The sequence below is a fragment of the Coregonus clupeaformis genome, chromosome 20 (assembly GCF_020615455.1).
Source record: "Coregonus clupeaformis isolate EN_2021a chromosome 20, ASM2061545v1, whole genome shotgun sequence".
In the NCBI taxonomy this organism is placed as follows: domain Eukaryota; kingdom Metazoa; phylum Chordata; class Actinopteri; order Salmoniformes; family Salmonidae; genus Coregonus; species Coregonus clupeaformis.
The window spans coordinates 46,201,428-46,225,781 of NC_059211.1; the positions used below are offsets into that span (position 1 = coordinate 46,201,428).

Genomic DNA, 24,354 nt, shown 5'->3' on the forward strand with positions numbered 1-24,354 from the left:
TTGACTCAGATTTTTTACGTAAAAATGTATGCCAAACAAAAACCATTGATTTCAAAGTTTAACAAACCATATAGCTCTATGCACAAGGACTACTTCGAAAACTTTACTCAGAACATTTCACAAAAACACATGTACTTGAAGAACTGTGCAGATGCAAAGTTTGGTAGCAGAAATACGGTAAAATCTCCCTCCGTTTTTTATGCGACCATGTTTTCCGAAAACTCTGCTTCGAATTAAGATTAAAGATGTCTGCAGAAAGAATGGGGTGTCAGCTATGACATGAAACCTTGAGTTTGAAAACAAATATTTTTGTTTATCTACAGTAGGTGAAGTGGATTTACACTACAAGTCAAAGGTTTGGACACATCTACTCATTCAAGGGTTTTTCTTTATTTTTTAAACTATTTTTTACATTGTAGAATAATAGTGAAGACATCAAAACTATGAAATAACACATATGGAATCATGTAGTAACCAAAGAAGTGTTAAACAAATCAAAATATATTTTATATTTGAGATTCTTCAAATAGCCCCCCTTTGCCTTGATGACAGCTTTGCACACTCTTGGCATTCTCTCAACCAGCTTCACGAGGTAGTCACCTGGAATGCATTTCAATTAACAGGTGTGCCTTCTTAAAAGGTAATTTGTGGAATTTATTTCCTTTTTAATGCGTTTGAGCCAATCAGTTGTGTTGTGACAAGGTAGGGGCAAGAAATCCATATTATGGCATTAAGTCCATATTATGGCAAGAACCAAGTCCATATTATGGCAAGAACAGCTCAAATAAGCAAATAGAAACGACAGTCCATCATTACTTTAAGACATCAAGGTCAGTCAATCTGGAAAATCTCAAGAACTTTGAAAGTTTCTTCAACTGCAGTCGCAAAAAACATCAAGCGCTATGATGAAACTGGCTCTCATGAGGACCACCACAGGAATGGAAGACCAAGAGTTACCTCTGCTGCAGAGGATAAGTTCATTAGAGTTACCAGCCTCAGAAATTGCAACCGAAATAAATGCTTCACAGAGTTCAAGTAACAGACACATCTCAACATCAACTGTTCAGAGGAGACTGCGTGAATCAGGTCTTCATGGTCGAATTGCTGCAAAGAAACCACTACTAAAGGACACCAATAATAAGAAGAGACCTGCTTGGGCCAAGAAACACGAGCAATCAACATTAGACCGTTGGAAATGTGTCTTTTGGTCTGGAGTCCAGATTTGAAACCGCCGTGTCTTTGTGAGACGCGGTGTGGGTGAACGGATGATCTTCGCATGTGTAGTTCCCACCGTAAAGCATGGAGGAGGAGGTGCTATGGTGTGGGGGTGCTTTGCTGGTGACACTGTCTGTGATTTATTTAGAATTCAAGGCACACTTAACCAGAATGGCTACCACAGCATTCTGTAGCGATACGCCATCCAATCTGGTTTGGGCTAAGAGAGACTATCATTTGTTTTTCAACAGGACAATGACACAACACACCTCCAGGCTGTGTAAGGGCTATTTTACCAAGAAGGAGAGTGATGGAGTGCTGCATCAGATGACCTGGCCTCCACAATCCCCCGACCTCAACCCAATTGAGATGGCTTGGGATGAGTCGGACGGCAGAGTGAAGGAAAAGCAGCCAACAAGTGCTGAGCATATGTGGGAACTCCTTCAATACTGTTGGAAAAGCATTCCAGGTGAAGCTGGTTGAGAGAATGCCAAGAGTGCGCAAAACTGTCATCAAGGCAAAGGGTGGCTATTTGAAGAATCTGAAATATAAAATATATTTTGATTTGTTTAACACTTTTTTGGTTACTACATGATTCCATATGTGTTATTTAATAGCTTTGATCTCTTCACTATTATTCTACAATGTAGAAAATAGTCAAAATAAAGAAAAACCCTTGAATGAGTAGGTGTGTCCAAACTTTTGACTGGTACTGTACATACGGTAATGGAATTACATTGTGGGTCCCTGATCTGTACTATACAGAAATGCATAATTATGGAAATGAATATAATTCTCTTCATAGTGATATATCCTGAGTAGACACACAAAGGTAGAAATATGCAATATCCTTCTTTTGCATATTTGGGTATTATTCTACATACTGGCTATTATTGTAATGAGCTCCGCCCCCAAACAAGACCACATTTGGTTGGACCAAATCTGAACCAATCATAGAGGTCTATGTTTCAGAAGTTTAGACATCACAGTACAGTACAGTACAGTACAGCACAGCACAGTCCGTACATTACAGTAAAGTAGATATCTTCAATACAGTAGAGTACAGTACACTATACTGTACTCTATTCTAGTGTGCTCTACTGTACTGAACTCTACTGTACTGAACATATCTACTTTACTGTAGTCGACTGTACTGAACTCTGCTGTGCTGTACTGTGCTCTACTGTGCTGTACTGTACTGTACTGTGCTTTACTGTGATGTCCAAACTTGTGAAACATAGACCTCTATGATGGGTTCAGATTTGGTCTGGTTCGGACCAACTCTACTGTACTGTACATTTCTTTACTGTACTAGTCTGTACTGTACTGTTCTATACTGTGCTCTACTGTGATGTCCAAACTTGTGAAACATAGACGTCTGTGATTGGTTTAGATTTGGTCCGGCCAGGGCGGACTGACCAAATTTCAATGACCTTTCGACATCCATGGACGTTTCGTCGGTGCTCAGTGGGTGAGCATGCTTGTTACAGTAAATGGAAAGAGGTAGGTGGTAGGTATCATGGTAGGTGTCAGTAAGAGCTTGGAGGTGACATTAACTGGAGTGAGAGAGAGAGGGAGAGTGAGAGAGAGGGAGAGTGAGAGAGAGGGAGAGGGAGAGTGAGAGGGAGGGGTTGTCCAGACTCTTTTCACAGTCTTGCTTTGACCACGAGACGACAGAAAGAGAGAAAAAAACTATTGTGAGCAGAACATAACAGTATGCCAGTAGAAAGGAGGACAGTAGCAGGTGACCCAACTGTGGTTTATGACTACTATGATTTCCCATTGTAGCCAATTCAATTGCAGTAATTCGGTTACTGATCTTTCAGTAATTCCGTTACCGATTTGGTAACATAAAAGTTTTAATCACTTAATGATTCATTAACAAACTTCATATCAGTAAAAACACTATAACTAATTGGTAGGTCTACCTTTACTTGTTACTTATGTGAACTTTCATTATCCTCCCTCATGAGGTAGAGAAATTAGAAAATATCTTAAAGATGTTGGTTTTTGGTAACGGAATTACAAGGCACAAGGCAATGTTTCTTAAACTTACAGAAGGCAAATAATTTATCCAAAACTAAATATACTGTAAGTGTTGATATTAGTTGGCAGGGGTCTTCAACATTATTGTGTTTTGATGTATTTCTAATGAATACCTTTGAATACTTTTTCTGGTACAGAAAGATGTTGTCTAAGACCCCTTTTCCATCTGTTTGACCAGAAATCAAAGACTTTGCTTATTCCAAATGTTTAGGATGGAAAGTGGTTGAAACGTATATATACCTTAATTTCTCCAAAATATAGACTCTTAGCTTTCATTTGACATGCTCCTATGAACTTCACATGTTGGTTATGATGGGTCCTTTCAGATGGAAATGCCCTTTAGCTCTGTTCAACGTGGTATCAGAGCATTTCGTATTATTCTGGATGTAAATCCGAGACTCCATTTAGTATGATATGTTACGAATTACAATTTGTATAATATGTTACGAATTTGCAAAATGTACAATATTTTACAAATTTGTAAAACGTATGATATGTTACGAAATCCAATTTGTTGTGCCTAACGTTGGCTAGGTGGCTAACTTTGGCTAGGTGGCTAACGTTAGCTAGCTGGCTAACGTTAGCTCTAGGACAGGGGTGTCAAACTTATTCCATGCAGGGTTTTTAGTTTTTCCTTTCAATTAAGACCTAGACAACCAGGTGAGGGGAGTTCTTTACTAATTAGTGACCTTAATTGATCAATCATGTACAAGGGAGGAGTGAAAACCCGCAGACACTCGGCCCTCCGTGGAATGAGTTTGACACGTGCTCTAGGGGTTAGTGGTTAAGGTTAGGATTAAGGTTAGGAGTTAGGTTGAAAGGTTAGGGTTAGCTAAAAGGGTTATGGTTGGGGAAAGGGTTAGCTAACATGCTAAGTAGTAAGAGTAGTAAGTAGTTGCAAAGTTGCTAATTAGCTAAAATGCAAAAGTTGTCCGTGATGAAATTCGAACATGCAGCTAGACGTTCGCGTTATACGCCCACCCCATCCACCCCAACCAACCAACCAACCAACCAACCAACCACCCACCCACCCACTGTCACGATCGTCTAAGGAGGAGGACCAATGCGCAGCGTTGAAGGCAAACATATTCTTTATTTAATAAATGATCACACGATCAAAACAACAAAACGAAACCGTGACGTCCCTGGTTACATACACCAACCAACACGGAACAAGAAACCACAAATGATGAATGTCTAACGGCTACCTAAGTATGACTCCCAATCAGAGACAACGAGCTACAGCCGTCTCTGATTGGGAGCCACCCTGGCCAACATAGAATTACAACAACTAGAACATAAACAAATGAAAACTCACACCCTGGCTCAACATACTAGAGTCCCCAGAGCCAGGGCGTGACAGTACCCCCCCCTAAAGGCGCGGACTCCGACCGCGCCAACCAAATACAACAGGGGAGGGACCGGGTGGGCACTCCGCCTCGGCAGCGGATCCGGCTCCGGACATGACCCCCACTCCTTCTCTAACCCCCCAAAGTACCCCTGGTCCGGTCTGGCCCTGCTGACCAGAGCTGAACTGAACACTGGTGGAGCGGATTGCTCTAGCTCCGGCGTGACGCAGCACCTGACCGGTGCCGGACCCGCCACCGGTGGAACAGGCACGGGCCGTGCCGGACTGACGACGCACACCACTGACTTGGTGCGGGGAGCTTGGATGGGCCGGACTGGGCTGGCGACGCGCACCACAGACTTGGTGCGGAGAGCAGGAACGGGCCGGACAGGGCTGACGAAACGCACCACAGACTTGGTGCGGGGAGCAGGAATGGGCCGGACTGGGCTGGCGACGTGCACCACAGACTTGGTGCGGAGAGCAGGAACGGGCCGGACAGGGCTGACGAAACGCACCACAGACTTGGTGCGGGGAGCAGGAATGGGCCGGACTGGGCTGGCGACGCGCACCACAGACTTGGTGCGGAGAGCAGGAACGGGCCGGACAGGGCTGACGAAACGCACCACTGACTTGGTGCGGGGAGCAGGAATGGGCCGAGCCGGGCCGACGAAGCGCACCACTGACTTGGTGCGGGGAGCAGGAACGGGCTGAGCCGGGCTGACGAAGCGCACCACTGACTTGGTGCGGGGAGCAGGAACAGACCGGACCGTACTGGGGACACACACCACTGGCCCTACACCGGGATCTGGAACGGGCCGGACCGGACTGGCAACACACGCCAGTACCTCTCGCCGTGCCTCTACATCCTCCATCCCCTCTTCGACCAATGGCCCCCGTAACCTGGCGGCCTCCTCTGGCAACCCGCTGGGCCGCTCTATCGCGGCCTCCTGCTGGTCCGACGTCGTGAGCCCCCCCCTAAAAATTTTCTGGGAGTCTCTCTTCCCCGTGGGCCAGGCCTCGATAATTCTCGCCCAACTCTCGCTCTTCTGCTTCCAATCTCCGCCATTCAGCTCCTCATTCGGCTTGACCCAGTCGAAGCTCTTCCTCCACTGTTGCCAAGTCCACCCACTCTGCTCCTCACTAGGCTGCTTGGTCCAGTTCTGGTGGTTTCTTTTGTCACGATCGTCTAAGGAGGAGGACCAATGCGCAGCGTTGAAGGCAAACATATTCTTTATTTAATAAATGATCACACGATCAAAACAACAAAACGAAACCGTGACGTCCCTGGTTACATACACCAACCAACACGGAACAAGAAACCACAAATGATGAATGCCTAACGGCTACCTAAGTATGACTCCCAATCAGAGACAACGAGCTACAGCCGTCTCTGATTGGGAGCCACCCTGGCCAACATAGAATTACAACAACTAGAACATAAACAAATGAAAACTCACACCCTGGCTCAACATACTAGAGTCCCCAGAGCCAGGGCGTGACACCCACCCTCCTTTAGTTTTTGCCTTAAGTAACCTTCTATCTTATGTAACCCAAACGTAACATATCATACTACACTGAACAAAAATATAAATGCAACATACAATAATTTGAAAGATTCTACTGAGTTACAGTTCATATAAGGAAATCAGTCAACTGAAATAAATTCATTGGATTTCACATGACTGGGAATGCAAAAATGCATCTGTTGGTCACAGATACCTTTAAAAAAAAGTAGGGCCGTGGATCAGAAAACCAGTCAGTATCTGGTGTGACCACCATTTGCCTCATGCAGCGTGACACATCTCCTTCACATAGAGTTTATCAGGCTGTTGATTGTGGCCTGTGGAATGTTGTCCCACTCCTCTTCAATGGCTGTAAAAAAGTTTCTGATTATTGGCGGGAACTGGAACAGTCGGATACGACGCCGAACTGCAGTCAGGTCAAGAGCCTGGTGAGAACGACGAGCACGCAGATGAGCTTCCCAGAGACGGTTTCTGACTGTTTGTGCAGAAATTATTCTGTTGTGCAAACCCACAGTTTCATCAGCTGTCCAGGTGGCTGGTCTCAGACGATCCCGCAGATGAAGAAGCCGGATGTGGAGGGCTGGCGGGGTTACACATGGTCTGCGGTTGTGAGGCCGGTTGGACGTACTGCCAAATTCTCTAAAACGAAGTTGGAGGCGGCTTATGGTATAGAATTTAACATTACATTCTCTGGCAACAGCTCTGGTGGACATTCCTGCAGTCACCATGCCAATTGCACGCAGGTGGATGGATTATCTTGGCAAAGGAGAAATGCTCACTAACAGTGATGCAAACAAATTTGTGCAAAAACATTTAGAAATATGCTTTTTGTGCGTATGGAACATTTCTGTGATCTTTTATTTCAGCTCATGAAACATGGGACAAACACTTTACATGTTGCGTTTATATTTTTGTTCGGTATAATTTGAGTGTCCTGGATTTACATTTACTATGTTACGTCTAGTCTATGAGACTATTCTGCTCTGTTAGGTAGTCTTTTCCTACACACCATGGATGGCTGAGCTTGATAAAGCTAATGGATGAGCAACAGACAGTCTCCTTGTCTCATTGTAACTACCTACCTCAGCATTCTCACTATTCTCACTCCAGCATCTAATTGGACCTTCTCTTCTGGAGATGTCTTTGCATGGCCTATTATACCAAACTTTCCCATTGCTTCTGAGTGATGAATGATGAATGAGTTTGAATCCATTTGGCCAGGCAAGAGGAAAGGGATTCCTTTCAATTTACACACCGCTCCCTCTGGCAGAACTCTTCCTCAAGGAGTTTTGATTTTGAATGCCGTATTGGATGGCCTGAAACACTAGCCTGCCAATCATCAGAGACGTTTGAAAAGTGTGCATGTAGCTACTAGCTCATGTTACTGACTTTCTGTTTGACTCCTCACCATCTGACTCCTAGTTCTCACTTTACTGACGGAAGCTAAAGGAAGAACCATCCGTAACCTTCTCGGATGCTCATTTACTCCTGTAGATTGTGCTTAATTGCCCTAGTTGATTTGCTAGCAGTGAGCGCAATAGACTGAAGGACGGAGAGTCAGAGAAACCCCTAATTAAGGCGATGAGAAGGACACAGAACGCCTGTGGGTCCCATTCGGATTACACAGCCTGTTACGTGTCTGTTGCACCAATCAGAGCACAGGAAACACAGAGACCCAACTTCATTAGCACAACATGGATGTGTTTGCAAATAAGGACTCTTCCTGTGACCCCGTGTGTTCTCTCTCTGCCTACAGACACTGACCTTTAGGAGGGAACGGTCACAGTCACGCTGACTGCACATGAGATGGAGGCATAGGGAAATACAGTGTGTGTATGTGTGTGTGTTTTCATAAGTGTGCGTGACTGTGCATTTGTGCATGAGTGTGAATGTGAGTGCGAGTGTGGATGGGACTGATAGTCTGTGAATGTGTGTAAGTGGCCTCATATGCCCGATCTCTGCATCTACCCTAATCTGACGCCAAGTGAAGCCCACAGGCAATGCCCGACCCGGGTGAAGGGATGGATCTTGACAGGGCAGTGAGGCCAGCCAAGGAAGGGTGAATGCCAAGCAAGATGGCAGCTCACACTCACCTTCATTCTGTGGCAGCCACTTCACCCTCCTGCCTCCAAGCTATCTATAGTCCTGCACTGTACAGTGCACTCTGGCCCCCTGATAGAAATCAATGGACAGCCTTATGCCGTTATAAAGCTCCTCTTCTTCATCTTCAATGTCATCATGTCTTTTTCTGGCTGAAGATTTAGCTACCTGCAATTATTAGCAATTATTCTGCCACACGTAATAAGTGATTAAATTCATTTTAGATTTGAATTCCTCGACAGGAAATGGAAATATAATGAAGGTATTTCAGTGTGGTTGAACAGGTGCCTTGCATACTTAAACAATTAGAGCACTTGACAAAAAGCCACTTGCTATGATCATAAAAGGGCCATGGAGTAATGGATGTTTCCAAGTCATTACATTTGGTACTTGATGAAAGTGCTTTACAAGGACAGTACTTTCCAAATGGATGTTCTACTATAACTTAATAGCAATCAGAGGCTACAAGAGGAAATTCTATTTTCTCTGCTTTAATACTGCAAGTTTCCCAGACAACCGTGCACTATATAGCTACACACACACCCATATCCCCATTATGTTGTATAGTCTACTACTTCTCTTTCTCTGTTGAAGATGTAGGGTTGCACTATCAGTACGTCGTCCTCCCTCCATCATCTCTGTATATGTGTTGCTCTTGTGTAGGTTCTGGGCCCGTCCCCAGAGAGGGTTGACAGACTCTTGGGGCTTAGGGAGAGGATGTTCATTTTTAGAGTCGTACTGCCGGCGGCGATGCCCACATGCCTCGGGTGCCACATGACTGACTTATTTACTGTACCAAAGCCCAGTCCTCTGTCTCTCTGTCTCCATACGACCCTCTGTCACTGACTGCAATGCTACTCACCCCGCCTGCCTACACCCACATCTGGAGAGCACAGCCACAAGTGTCTCAACCCTCTGAATGTATAGATGGCCCAGAGCACCCTCTGACACTATGGAGGCAATTTACCAACACACCCTTTATTGCATGAGAGAAAATGTTTATCACTTTGAGTCATTTTGGAGTTCAATTATGTCCTTTATTGTGTGGGAAAGAATATTGCTCCAGAATGTTTTTAATAACAACAGAGCAGAAACAACAGTAAGGAGATAATGAAAGAGGATATAGCTGTTGCACAGCTAAGGAGTAGGTTGGTATTTGGTAAGATAACACCATTGAGAGCATTTTAAAAGCCACTGCTGGCATCATGGAGTCATTGTGTCTAGGGGAGGATATGTCACGTAGCATTACAGTGATGGAGTGTGGGTCATTGGAGAGTGACGTTTAACTTAATGTTCTTTTGAGCAACAACTTTGTGGTGTTAACTCATACTGACTTTGCTTAGAGGGATAGATTGTTTGGAAGTATTTGTCAAGGACCTCACCTTATCCCAGTTTAACCACAGAGCGATATGCTGTCTGAATGCTGCCCATACAAAATGTCAGCTTACCCTTTGCCACCCAACAATGAGGTATGTCTACTGCAACTATACCCCTTTATAGTCAGTGTAAACATCATCATCGATACAATATTTTGATTGTAAATAACATTGAAATGGAGGAAAATAATGATAAGAATAGAAAATCCATATGGCACTATGAGGTAACCTCAGTCCCAGGCCTTATTGGAAAGGCAACACCTGGTTGTTGGTGAAGGGGCTGGTCTGGACCATTGTCTTGTCTACGGATCTAGTATCCATACAGTATCCATATCCACCCATCTATCATCTATTGTGTGTCAGCAGTGGTAGTGGTGGGGGTAGATGGGGGTCTAATGAGCCAGGTAAGGTCACCGTCTCTGTCAGTGGGTTATGACTGGAACGTGACATTTTTTCAATTATTCAGCGGCTGTTTTGAGAACCTCTCACGTATAAGCCCCCACTGTTTCTACCTCATCAAATATGCATGTTGGGCAACGTCTTACTCCCATCCTCTGTGTGCCATTGGGTTTCTCCACATGATAGAAAGTCATCCCTGATGATTTTAATAGAAAGCTGTACCTATATAAAGCCTGAAGACACATGAACATAATGAGCAGACATCAGTAACACTACTTTGCATATCGCCTGAGGACAAAAACACACTTATGTGTGCTATTTACCTCCTCTTCCCCCGACCTGCCATGTCATCATCCTGTCCACATTGGGCCCCCAGACCGCCCCTGGCTTGCTGTCCTCCAGTGGTGGATGGGTGTCCTTGCCTGCTGTGGGGGGCCCAGGGCCCAGGCTGGTTGTGCAGTAGTGATCCATCATGGGGCTATGAGGTGGCATTCTGGGGAATAGAGCCCACCCAGATAATCAATATTCAGGCTGGCCTGCTATGCCAGGTGCCCCAGGGCTTCCCCATGCTGGCTGGGTATTACCACAGACAGAAGGGGTAACACAGATACGTCACAGTGGCTATAAAGCTGAAGCATCCGTTTAGAATGTTTTCTCACCACCAAATATGGTAGTGAGAGGAAGTCCAGTCAAGGGTAGTGGGAGAGGATGGAACTAGGTGAAACTGGGCCGACATTCTGCTACTTTTCTCATCGATGAAACATTTGATCTGTTCCCAAATATAGAATCTGTTATGAACACAGTGCACAATGTTTTATGCACTTTGCCAAATTCTCCAAAAATTGCGTTGTGTAGGAGTGCAAGGTCGACTTGAGTTTGTGCACACGCGCACTTCACAGATGAGGCGTTCCCTAACGGAAATATGCAAATACATATTACAATGTGTCAATATGATCTCGCTAGCTTGTGCTTGTTCTGCCCACTATGCTTAATTTGCTCCCACTGTAAACAACACAGATGAACTATCTTGGGTTAGTTATAAATATATTTGTTATTACTGCTACTGATGGTACCTCAGAGAGGAGTGCTGTTTCAGACTGAGGAGGACATGCTTATGTAAAGTGTGAGTGTTCATGGTGGTGGAGCTTAAATCGATGCAAGTCCATCACTTGCAGTGGAAACACTAGAGATGTGATGATGATGTGCTTCCTGCTGGAGAGTGCTACACACACCCACACCTCTCCCTAGCTACAGTTGAAGTTGAAAGTTTACATACACTTAGGTTGGAGTCATTAAAACTTGTTTTTCAACCACTTCACACATTTCTTGTTAACAAACTATAGTTTTGCAAGTCGGTTAGGACATCTACTTTGTGCATGACACAAGTAATTTTTCCAACAATTGTTTACAGACAGATTATTTCACTTATAATTCACTGTATCACAATTCCAGTGGGTCAGAAGTTTACATACACAAGGTTGACTGTGCCTTTAAACAGCTTGGAAAATTCCAGAAAATGATGTCATGGCTTTAGAAGCTTCTGGTAGGCTAATTGACATCATTTGAGTCAATTGGAGGTGTACCTGTGGATGTATTTCAAGGCCTACCTTCAATCTCAGTGCCTATTTGCTTGACATCATGGGAAAATCAAAATAAATCAGCCAAGACCTCAGAAAGAAAATGGTAGACCTCCACAAGTCTGGTTCATCCTTGGGAGCAATTTCAAAACACCTGAAGGTACCATGTTCATCTGTACAAACAATAGTACGCAAGTATAAACACCATGGGACCACGCAGCCGTCATACTGCTCAGGAAGAAGACGTGTTCTGCCTCCTAGAGATTAACGTACTTTGGTGCGAAAAGTGCAAATCAATCCCAGAACAACAGCAAAGGACCTTGTGAAGGTGCTGGAGGAAACAGGTACAAAAGTATCTATATCCACAGTAAAACAAGTCCTATATCGACATAACCTGAAAGGCCGCTCAGCAAGGAAGAAGCCACTGCTCCAAAACCGCCATAAAAAAGCCAGACTACGGTTTGCAACTGCACATGGGGACAAAGATTGTACTTTTTTGAGAAATGTCCTCTGGTCTGATGAAACAAAAATAGAACTGTTTGGCCATAATGACCATCGTTATGTTTGGAGGAAAAAGGGGGTCCCTTGCAAGCCGAAGAACACCATCCCAACACGGGGGTGGCAGCATCATGCTGTGGGGGTGTTTTGCTGCAGGAGGGACTGGTGCACTTCACAAAATAGATGGCATCATGAGGAAGGAAAATTATGTGGATATATTGAAGCAACATCTCAAGACATCAGTCAGGAAGTTAAAGCTTGGTCGCAAATGGGTCTTCCAAATGGACAATGACCCCAAGCATACTTCCAAAGTTGTGGCAAAATGGCTTAAGGACAACAAAGTCAAGGTATTGGAGTGGAAATGTGATGAAAGAAAGAAAAGCTGAAATAAATAATTCTCTCTACTATTATTCTGACATTTCACATTCTTAAAATAAAGTGGTGATCCTAACTGACATAAGACAGGGAATTTTTACTAGGATTAAATGTCAGGAATTGTGAAAAACTGAGTTTAAATGTATTTGGCTAAGGTGTATGTAAACTTCCGACTTCAACTGTACCTCTAAGCAGCCCACACATTATCATCATCATCACTCCGGCAACTTTGCCTGTTATACACACACAGTCAATTCAACCCAGTGTCACAACAACAATTGCTGATGTATGAGAGATATATTCAGAGAAATAACTTTGTTTCAGGGATTGAACTACATTGATCCCATTAAACCCTGTTATGTTAGGTGTGAGATATTGAGTGGGCTGACATTTTTTTGTAAACAACTTATCATTCTGAATTTTCCTTCAGAAATAATTTCCTGTTATATTTCGGAACACCTACTGTAGTCAAGGATGAGAGTCCATAGTAACATAAACAATTACCTCGGTTTTCCTGTGGAGAGGTTTGATGCTGCATGCATTACATTACATTATATTACAAGGGACTCACTGACCCATGGTGAGTAATGTGCTTGATTTGGCAGAGCTTCTGCAGTGCCCCCTCTCTCGGATCCTCTCTTAATGTCTGTCATGTTTCAAAATGTGGAGGCTTCACACTCCATAACTATGAATTGGTATCAGAAAGGAAGGATGGACAGACATCGTTTGGTAAACAGCTCCTCTAATCAGCACATTTACTTAATTTGGCATCCATTTTGTTCACTAATAGCCATTATGCAAACACAGGTGAATGAGGAGAAGCAAAAAGAGGCTGAGGTGGGAACATTGTTGGGGGGCAACATCACAGTCACAGTGGGCTCTGCCCCTACGCTACACAACCCACTCCACATTCTAAATCTGGCTCTGTTGCTAACCTGTGCTCTGTACTTTGGAAATGAAAACTCACACTTTGCTGGAGTCTCTCTGGGAGTTTCCGGTGGCTGCTGGGTAATTAGGCTCCGGTCAGAGAACTGATGAGTTTAGGGTCACTGTGTCCACCCACTCCACTGTCTGTCTGTGTTGCTCTGGCTGGCACTGTATAGTATGGTCCCTGTAGGAGAAATGGGAGAACTATCAGTCTTGGCCCCCTATAAGTACAATGATTTCATATATTATTCATTCGTTTTTACATCGGCCCACGTTTGGAGGATTGCCATATGATATTAGACTCCCATTGTTCATACCAGTGCAGCTTAAATTTGATGAATTTGAAAACCTCAAAGGTTCTGCAAACAGAGCAAAACATATGTCCTTGGACCATGTAAATACACATAGAAAGATATGCTAACAAGACAAGTACACCATAATCTTATTTAGCTGAAAAGGACCTCATTCATTTATTAATGCACAATTACACATAGTGCATGGACTTCCCAGGACAAGGCAGTAACATTTAAATGGCAATTGGTATGTGTTGTGTTGACAGTTGGAGAAGTTATAGTCAGTCCATTAATAACATCCCAATGCAGCACTAACAACTTCCCCTCACTCTAACAATTTACACCTGCTCTATAAGAGGTACTCACAGGGACCAGCCCTGACGGACACACCAGATGACTATCCCAGCTCAGTCCTCCTGTGTTGGAGCCAATTGTCCTGTAAGAACCCACACACCACCTTCTACAGAACTACAGTACAGGGTCGGTCCATGTGCTGGTTGGTGGGGGTTTGTTAGTGCCACCAGATATGGGGTCAAAGGTGGTATGATCATGTGACCTGTGAGTTTATTTACTCAAGACATTTGGGAGGGGTTCTCTGTGGAGGGGCTCTATAGGTATATACATATATGAGAAGTGGATTCTTTTGAACCAGAGGTGAGTCTGAGCTCTTTGTTGGGATGACTTGGTTTGGGCAACGATGTGCCGCTAAGTCCTGTTGACGAGGAAAGAAAATCAAAGAACCTCCTAGCCTGCCCAAAATCCTTAAGCCTGGCAAGATAGCATTTGCAAAGTGCTGCCCTAAATATGTCCTACTATACTCATCGTTTTGTTCACATGCCTCTGAGGATTACTCTAATCTGAAACGATCTCCCTGTTTTACATTTCCTGTGTCTCTTCAAAGCTAAAGTTTACTGTACAAACACTTTTATCCCTTTAAACTGATCAGAATAAATGATGACCAGTTTTAGGCTGACAGGTTGACTGATGGGTATACTTATTCTCTACGTCTTGTGATCATTTGAAATCAGAGCCTGTAAATCTTAGGAACATGAAAAGAATGATTAAGTCATCTGAAACAGCAGCTTGTGGGAGTTGAAAATCAGACATTTTCTGTTTCTTCTCCAGTGTCATTGGTCCTCTCTGATCTTCTCCCTGTGGTGTGTGTGATGGCGTGAGGGGGTTGGGGGTGCGCATATGATATTGTGTCAGAGTGGAGGAGACCCTAACTCAGTGTTAGAGTTCACTGAATTCTTACTAATAACCCCACAAAGGACATTACATTACCCTGGAACTGTAGCAACATTTCAGTCTATAATTGATTCATACATTTGTAGCACAGTGTGTTGAATGCTTAAACATACTAGGGCATACACCTGCTCCTCTGTTCATGATTTACGGACCAACTGGCAAATGTCTTTACTGACATTTTCAACCTCTCCCTGACCGAGTCTGTAATACCTACATGTTTCAAGCAGACCACCATAGTCCCTGTGCCCAAGGAAGCGAAGGTAACCTGCCTAAATGATTACCGCCCCGTAGCACTTACGTTGGTAGCCATGAAATGCTTTGAAAGGCTGGTCATGACTCACATCAACAGCATCATCCCGGATATCCTAGACCCACTCCAATTCACATTTTGCCCCAACAAATCAAATTGTATTGGTTACATACACGTGTTTAGCAGATGTTATTGCGGGTGTAGCGAAATGCTTGCGCTTCTAGCTCCGACAGTGCAGTAATATCTAACAAGTAATATCTAACAATTTCACAACATATACCCAATACACACAAATCTAAGTAAGGAATGAATTAAGAATATATACATATATGGACGAGTGATGTCAGAGCGGCATGGACTAAGATACAGTAGAATGGTATAGAAAACAGTATATACATATGAGATGAGTAATGCAAGATATGTAAACATTATTAAAGTGACTAAGATACCGTAGAATAGTATAGAATACAGTATATACATATGAGAAGAGTAATGCAAAATATGTAAACATTATTAAAGTGGCTAGTGTTCCATTTCTTAAAGTGGCCAGTGATTTCTAGTCTATGTCTATAGGCAGCAGCCTCTAATGTGCTAGTGATGGCTGTTAACAGTCTGATGGCCTTGAATATAGAAGCTGTTTTTCAGTCTCTCGGTCCCAGCTTTGATGCACCTGTACTGACCTCGCCTTCTGGATGATAGCAGGGTGAACAGGCAGTGGCTCGGGTGGTTGATGTCCTTGATTATCTTTTTGGCCTTCCTGTGACATCGGGTGCTGTAGGTGTCCTGGAGGGTGGGTAGTTTGCCCCCGGTATTGCGTTGTGCAGACTGGACAGCCTTGCGGTTGCGGGCGGTGCACTTGCCGTACCAGGCGGTGATACAGCATGACAGGATGCTCTCAATTGTGCATCTGTAAAGGTTTGTGAGGGTTTTAGGTGCCAAGCCAAATTTCTTTAACCTCCTGAGATTGAAGAGGCTCTGTTGTGCCTTCTTCACCACACTGTCTGTGTATAAATAAGTCTAAGTATTTGACCCCTCTGCAAAACATGACTTAGTACTTGGTGGCAAAACCCTTGTTGGCAATCACAGAGGTCAGATGTTTCTTGTAGTTGGCCACCAGGTTTGCACACATCTCAGGAGGGATTTTGTCCCACTCCTCTTTGCAGATCTTCTCCAAGTCATTAAGGTTTCGAGGCTGACGTTTGGCAAAAACACTCGAACCTTCAGCTCCCTCCACAGATTTTCTATGGGATTAAGGTCTGGAGACTGGCTAGGTCACTCCAGGACCTTAATGTGCTTCTTCTTGAGCCACTCCTTTGTTGCCTTGGCTGTGTGTTTTGGGTCATTGTCATGCTGGAATACCCATCCACGACCCATTTTCAATGCCCTGGCTGAGGGAAGGAGGTTCTCACCCAAGATTTGACGGTACATGGCCCCGTCCATCGTCCCTTTGATGCGGTGAAGTTGTCCTGTCCCCTTAGCAGAAAAACACCCCCATAGCATAATGTTTCCACCTCCATGTTTGACGGTGGGGATGGTGTTCTTGGGGTCATAGGCAGCATTCCTCCTCCTCCAAACACGGCGAGTTGAGTTGATGCCAAAGAGCTCCATGTTGGTCTCATCTGACCACAACACTTTCACCCAGTTCTCATTTGCGAATAATCGCACCAACTGTTGTCACCTTCTCACCAAGCTGCTTGGCAATGGTCTTGTAGCCCATTCCAGCCGTGTGTAGGTCTACAATCTTGTCCCTGACATCCTTGGAGAGCTCTTTGGTCTTGGCCATGGTGGAGAGTTTGGAATCCAATTGATTGATTGCTTCTGTGGACAGGTGTCTTTTATACAGGTAACAAGCTGAGATTAGGAGCACTCCCTTTAAGAGTGTGCTCCTAATCTCAGCTCGTTACCTGTATAAAAGACACCTGGGATCCAGAAATCTTTCTGATTGAGAGGGGGTCAAATACTTATTTCCCTCATTAAAATGCAAATCAATTTATAACATTTTTTACATGCGTTTTTCTGGATTTTGTTGATGTTATTCTGTCTCTCACTGTTCAAATAAACCTACCATTAAAGTTATAGACTGATCATTTCTTTGTCAGTGGGCAAACGTACAAAATCAGCAGGGGATCAAATACTTTTTTCCCTCACTGTATGTGAGAATGCTGTTCATTGACTACAGCTCAGCATTCAACACCATAGTGCCCACAAAGCTCATCACTAAGCTAAGGACCCTGGGACTAAACACCTCCCTCTGCAACTGGATCCTGGACTTCCTGACGGGCCGCCCCCAGGTGGTAAGGGTAGGAAACAACACATCTGCAACGCTGGTCCTCAACACTGGGGCCCCTCAGGGGTGCGTGCTTAGTCCCCTCCTGTACTCCCTGTTCACCCACGACTGCGTGGCCAAACACGACTCCAACACCATCATTACGTTTTCTGACGACACAGTGGTAGGCATGATCACAAACAACGATGAGACAGCCTATAGGGAGGAGGTCAGAGACCTGGCCAGGACAACAACCTCTCCCTCAATGTGAGCAAGCCAAAGGAGATGATCGTGGACTACAGGAAAAGGCGGGCCGAACAGGCCCCCTTTAACATCGACAGGGCTGTAGTGGAGCAGGTCAAGAGTTTCAAGTTCCTTGGTGTCCACATAACCAACAAACTATCATGGTCCAAACACACCAAGACAGTCGTGAAGAGGGCATGACAACACCTTTTCCCCCTCAGGAGACTGAAAAGACTAGGCATGGGTCCCCAGATCCTCAAAAAGTTATAAAGCTGCAACATCGAGTGCATCCTGACTGGTTGCATCACGGCCTGGTATGGCAACTGCTCGGCATCTGACCATAAGGCGCTACAGAGGGTACATCAATGGGGCCAAGCTTCCTGCCATCCAGGACCTAGAGTTGAAGTCGGAAGTTTACCTACACCTTAGCCAAATACATTTAAACTCAGTTTTTTCACAATTCCTGACATTTAATCCTAGTAAAAATTCCCTGTCTTAGGTCAGTTAGGATCACCACTTTATTTTAAGAATGTGAAATGTCAGAATAATAGTAGAGAGAATTATTTATTTCAGCTTTTATTTATTTCATCACATTCCCAGTGGGTCAGAAGTTTACATACACTCAATTAGTATTTGGTAGTATTGCCTTTAAATTGTTTAACTTGGGTCAAACATTTCGGGTAGCCTTCCACAAGCTTCCGACATTAAGTTGGGTGAATTTTGGCCCATTCCTCCTGACAGAGCTGGTGTAACTAAGTCAGGTTTGTAGGCCTCCTTGCTCGCACACGCTTTTTCAGTTCTGCCCACAAATGTTCTATAGGATTGAGGTCAGGGCTTTGTGATGGCCACTCCAATACCTTGACTTTGTGGTCCATAAGCCATTTTGCCACAACTTTGGAAGTATGCTTGAGGTCATTGTCCATTTGGAAGACCCATTTGCGACCAAGCTTTAACTTCCTGACTGATGTCTTGAGATGTTGCTTCAATATATCCACATAATTTTCCTTCCTCATGATGCCATCTATTTTGTGAAGTGCACCAGTCCCTCCTGCAGCAAAGCACCCCCACAGTATGATGCTGCCACCCCCGTGCTTCACGGTTGGGATGGTGTTCTTCGGCTTGCAAGTGTCCCCCTTTTTCCTCCAAACATAACGATGGTCATTATGGCCAAACAGTTCTATTTTTGTTTCATCAGACCAGAGGACATTTCTCAAAAAAGTACGATCTTTGTCCCCATGTTGCAAACCGTAGTCTGGCTTTTTTATGGCGGTTTTCGAGCAGTGGCTTCTTCCTTGCTGAGCAGCCTTTCAGGTTATGTCGATATAGGACTCGTTTTACTGTGGATATATATACTTTTGTACCTGTTTCCTCCAGCATCTTCACAATATCCTTTGCTGTTGTTCTGGGATTGATTTGCACTTTTCACACCAAAGTACGTTCATCTCTAGGAGACAGAACGCGTCTCCTTCCTGAGCGGTATGATGGCTGCGTGGTCCCATGGTGTTTACACTTGCGTACTATTGTTTGTACAGATGAACGTGGTACCTTCAGGCATTTGGAAATTGCTCCCAAGGATGAACCAGACTTGTGGAGGTCTAGCATTTTTTTTCGGAGGTCTCGGTTGATTTCTTTTGATTTTCCCATGATGTCAAGCAAAGAGGCACTGAGTTTGAAGGTAGGCCTTGAAATACATCCACAGGTACACCTCCAACTGACTCAAATGATGTCAATTAGCCTATCAGAAGCTTCTAAATCCATGACATCATTTTCTGGAATTTTCCAAGCTGTTTAAAGGCACAGTCAACTTAGTGTATGTAAACTTCTGACCCACTGGAATTGTGATACAGTGAATTATAAGTGAAATAATCTGTCTGTAAACAATTGTTGGAATAATGACTTGTGTCATGCACAAAGTAGATGTCCTAACCGACTTACCAAAACTATAGTTTGTTAACAAGAAATTTGTGGAGTGGTTGAAAAACGAGTTTTAATGACTCCAACCTAAGTGTATGTAAACTTCCGACTTCAACTGTATATACTAGGTGGTGTCAACGAGTCCAGTCACCCAAGTCATAGACTGTTCTCTCTGCTACCGCATGGCAAGCAGTACCGGAGCGCCAAGTCTAGGACCAAAAGGCTCCTTAACAGCTTCTACCCCCAAGCCATAAGACTGCTGAACAATTAATCAAATGGCCACTCGGACTATTTACATTGACTGACCCCCCTCCTCCTCCATTTGTTTTTATACTGCTACTACCCACTGTCTATTATCTATCCATAGTCACTTTACCCCTACCTACATGTACAAATTACCTCGACTAACCTGTACCCCCGCACATTGACTTGGTACCGGTACCCCCTGTATATAGCCTCGTTATTGTTATTTTATTGTGTTATTTTTTATCATTTTTACTTTAGTTTATTTGGTAAATATTTTCTTAACTCTTTCTTACATTTTAGTCATTTAGCAGACGCTCTTATCCAGAGCGATTTACAGTTAGTGAGTGCATACATTTTCATACTGTACATTCTTGAACTGCATTGTTGGTTAAGGGCTTCTAAGTAAGCATTTCACGGTAAGGTCTACACCTGTTGTATTCGGCGCATGTGACAAATAAAGTTTGATTTGATTTGATTTCACTGTGTTCATTTATGGCCTGTAGGAAGTAGAGTATCTGTGTGCTCGGGTGACACACAGCACATGGCTCTGGGACTTCCTCATGCATAAACTAATGGGAGTGACAGGTCTCATGGGTTTTTAATACATTTACTCCTCTGTAAGCCCAACATTCAATTAATATGATGTTATCGAACACATTGTCCCTGGGATGTTTCATGTCACAGGTATTGTCCTGGGAAGTCAGAGAGAAAATGATGTATTTAGGAAAGGATTAACGCTCTGATGCATATGGTCTGTTATATGAGATCCAGGCAGAGTTCTCTCAAGCCTCAGAGAGACAATATGGAGTAGTGGAAGTATTATAGTGTTGTGTGCTGGGTCGTAGCCTGAGAGCTACATTAAAGAGTCATTTGTCACTCCCGGATTGAACACTATATTTTCTTCCCAGCGGTATGGTTGATGTTGGAGCATGGCAGAATGACAAACAGGATACAGTATGAGTCGGTGATACAGACTCATGTTAAGATCACGCCAGTTTCTCACCTACTCATGATGAGTAAATTAACTTCTCACTCATTATCTTCTGGGGTCGTTCCTCTAAACAGAATAATAATTTACTGGAAACTCAGGCCAGGTTTCCCATTGTGTGTAACCCTCTGAGACTTGGCTCAGAGCACTAGCTGTAATTGTACTTCAGTGCGAGGTAATTAAAGTCTGTAATAGTAATGTTACTCATTTACAGTGTTTGATCACAGCTGTTGGAGGGAATAGAGATGCACTAATTTGTGTCTGTCTCTCTCTCTCCCCTCTCTCTCTCTCTCCCCGTCGACAGGTGTCTGGTGCACTGATCCAGCCGCAGTGGTGCGGAGGTAGAGCGGGGGCATGGTGGCCGGTCCAGGCCTGGGGTGGCCTGGCCTGCTCCTGCTGCTGATGACTACTGTGGCCTCCACTCAGAGCCAAGGCTGTCCCCAGCGCTGTGAGTGCAAGGCCAAGCTCAAGTCTGTGGCCTGCCAAGGCAAGCGCCTGTCTGCCCTCCCCGATGGCATCTCCTCGGACACACGCCTGCTGGACATGAGTGGGAACATGCTTCGCTGGGTGGAGCATGGTGACCTCCTCTCCTACCCTCGGCTGGAGGAGCTAGACCTTAGTGAGAACATCATCAGTGTCCTGGAGCCCAACGCCTTCTCCAGCTTGCAGAACCTGAGGGTGCTGTCGCTGAAGGGGAACCAGCTCAAACTTATCCCCATGGGCGCCTTCTCACACCTCACCAACCTCACCACACTAGACCTGAGTGGGAACAAGATCGTCATCCTGTTGGACTTCACCTTCCAGGACCTGAAGAGCCTGAGGAACCTGGAGGTTGGCGACAACGACCTGGTCTACATCTCCAACAAGGCATTCCTGGGCCTGGTGGGGCTGAGGGAGCTCACCATTGAGAGGTGTAACCTGACCTCCATCTCCAGCCAGTCTCTCTCCTACCTCCGCGGCCTGGTCACTCTGCACCTGCGCTACCTCAGCATCTCCTCCCTGGAGGACCAGAACTTCCGTAAGCTGGGTGGGCTGCGGGGTCTAGAGATCGACCACTGGCCCTTCCTGGAACACATCTCCCCCCACAGCCTCCAGGGCCTCAACCTGTCTTGGCTGTCCATCACCAACACCAACATCACCTCCGTGCCCACAGCCGCCCTGCGCAGCCTGGCCCACCTCACCAGCCTCAATCTCTCCTACAATCCCATCTCAGTTCTGGAGTCCTGGGCCCTTAGGGACCTGGTCCGGCTGAAGGAGCTGCACCTGGTCAACACCAACCTGATGACGGTGCAGCCGTACGCCCTTGGCGGCCTTCGGCAGATCCGCCTGCTCAACCTGTCCACTAATGCCCTGGTAACCCTGGAGGAGGGCGCCTTCCAGTCTGTCAACACCCTGGAGACGTTGCGTGTAGATGGGAACCCTCTATCCTGTGACTGCCGCCTGCTTTGGATCCTCCAGCGCAGGAAGACCCTCAACTTTGAAGGGAAGTCTCCAGTGTGTGCGGGCCCCATGGAGGTGCAGGGCAGGGCCCTCAGCGCCTTCTCAGACTCTGCCCTCTTCGACCACTTTACCTGCCAGAAGCCCAAGATACGCAACAGGAAGCTGCAGCCGGTGACTGCCAGGGAGGGCCAGGTAGTGTCCTTTTTGTGCCGGGCAGAGGGAGAGCCCACACCTATAATCTTCTGGGTATCTCCCCAGCGCCGTCGGATCACTACCAAGAGCACTGGACGTGTCATCGTCCTACCCGATGGAACACTGGAGATCCGCTACGCCCAGGTGACCGACAGCGGCACCTACATCTGCATCGCCAGCAATGCCGGGGGTAACGCCACCTACTTTGCCACGCTGACCGTGAGCGCGCTGCCTCTGGACGCGGCGCTCATGGCCAACCGCACATACTACACAGGTGACCTCAACGAGACCAATCTGAACGACACCAAGGTCTTCCTCAAGTTCACCTTGGACCTCAAGACAATCCTGATATCCACAGCCATGGGGTGTTGCTTGTTCCTTGGGGTGGTGGTCTTCTGTTTCCTGATGCTGTTCGCATGGAGCCGGGGCCGGGGGCAGCACAAGAATAACTTCTCAGTAGAGTACTCCTTCAGAAAGGTGGATGGCCCTGCTGCCAGTGGTGGACAGGGAGGGGCCCGCAAGTTCAACATGAAGATGATTTGAGTCAGAAAACGGGCTGCTCTGTTTACTGGTAGACTTAAACGGGGACAGAATAACTTTTGACTTTTTGATACTGATCCCTGTCAGTTCAGAAATCAACTCACTAGGTTAATCCAAGACAGATTACTAAAACTTTGTTTTGTATCTGTAAATGGCTGTATCAACAACAAAAAAGTAAATTGATTTGGTACAGACAGGTTTTTCTCAATTGCTATTTGTATATTGGTCTATCTTGTGCAGTAGAGTCTGGATGATAGTTAAAGATGTCCCAAAATCCTAGTGATACGACCCCTGCACAGCTCCACCTGTCTCTCTGCAGTGCACCCTCCCTCCTCACTCATGAATACATAATCACAGGGTGCTCGCTGAATGCCAATACTCATTTAAAACAGATCATATTATTTGTATGATTTTCCCATAGGAGAACTTGTAATTTATATAATTTGAATCTATTCTCCCACTATAGATGATTTGAGATCCAGCTACCACAATACCACACAGGTAGAGGTCTTGCATACAGTAGATAGCTGACATTGACACTCAACAGTAGTCTATACTCTATACTACACTGCCCAGCTATAACCATTGGCACCATACAGAATGACTTCTAATGCAAACTACATTACAGGAGACTTCCAACCTCATCTGTCATTCAAAAGCATGAAATGCTGCTACACATTTGACTACTTTCATTTTTTTTATGGATTTGTTATGTAAAGTACCATGAATGATGAAGCGAAGAATATAGAAACCTGGTGTACAGGTAAGTGATGACGCACAAAACCATACACAATTTCCTATGGGATCAGATATCAGATAACATCTGAAAAGGTGTACTAAATGTTTTGTATATACAGTATGGTTGTTGTTGTTGGGTGTACAAATTTGTTGTCACATTTTATGAATAACTTGCTATATAATCTTTGTTAATTCGTCATTGTCTGATGCTTCATCCAAAGTAAAGTGTTCATACTGTATAGACTGATAGATCAGATGTTATACATTTTGTAATCTTTAAAAACTATTGTGGTTGTTCATAATTTGTCAGATTTTATGTGGACATTTCTAAGTCTAATTCTCCTAACTGGTAATACCCAGTAATTTAATTAATATCCAACACACATTGCCTGGCGCAGAGATTTGCCCTTTCTGTGCTTTCCAAACAACTAATGAAAGACAAGTGTGCAGTGTATCAGATCAGTTTCCTCTTTTAGGCTTGGGGAAGCAGTGGGAAGCCTGGTGACCAGCAGTGACAGTGTTTCTCATCAGGACCCAAGACTAAGATATGCAGGAAAATGCTAATGTGACAGAGACCTTGGATGCTGGAAGAGAGGTCACAATGGAGCAGAG

General features: G+C 44.8%; 1 protein-coding gene across 2 annotated transcripts in view; it reads left to right on the forward strand.

Moving 5' to 3' along the window:
- lingo3a (leucine rich repeat and Ig domain containing 3a) overlaps positions 1-23,991 on the forward strand; it is a 35,621-nt gene extending 11,630 nt beyond the window's left edge. For both annotated transcript variants that reach the window (XM_041839542.2, XM_041839541.2), the window contains one exon: positions 21,137-23,991. In XM_041839542.2, the coding sequence (XP_041695476.1) occupies positions 21,187-23,007 (1,821 nt within the window). In that variant the 5' untranslated portion in view covers positions 21,137-21,186 and the 3' untranslated portion in view covers positions 23,008-23,991. The remainder of the gene's footprint in view (positions 1-21,136) is intronic.
- Positions 23,992-24,354: the final 363 nt, after the last annotated feature.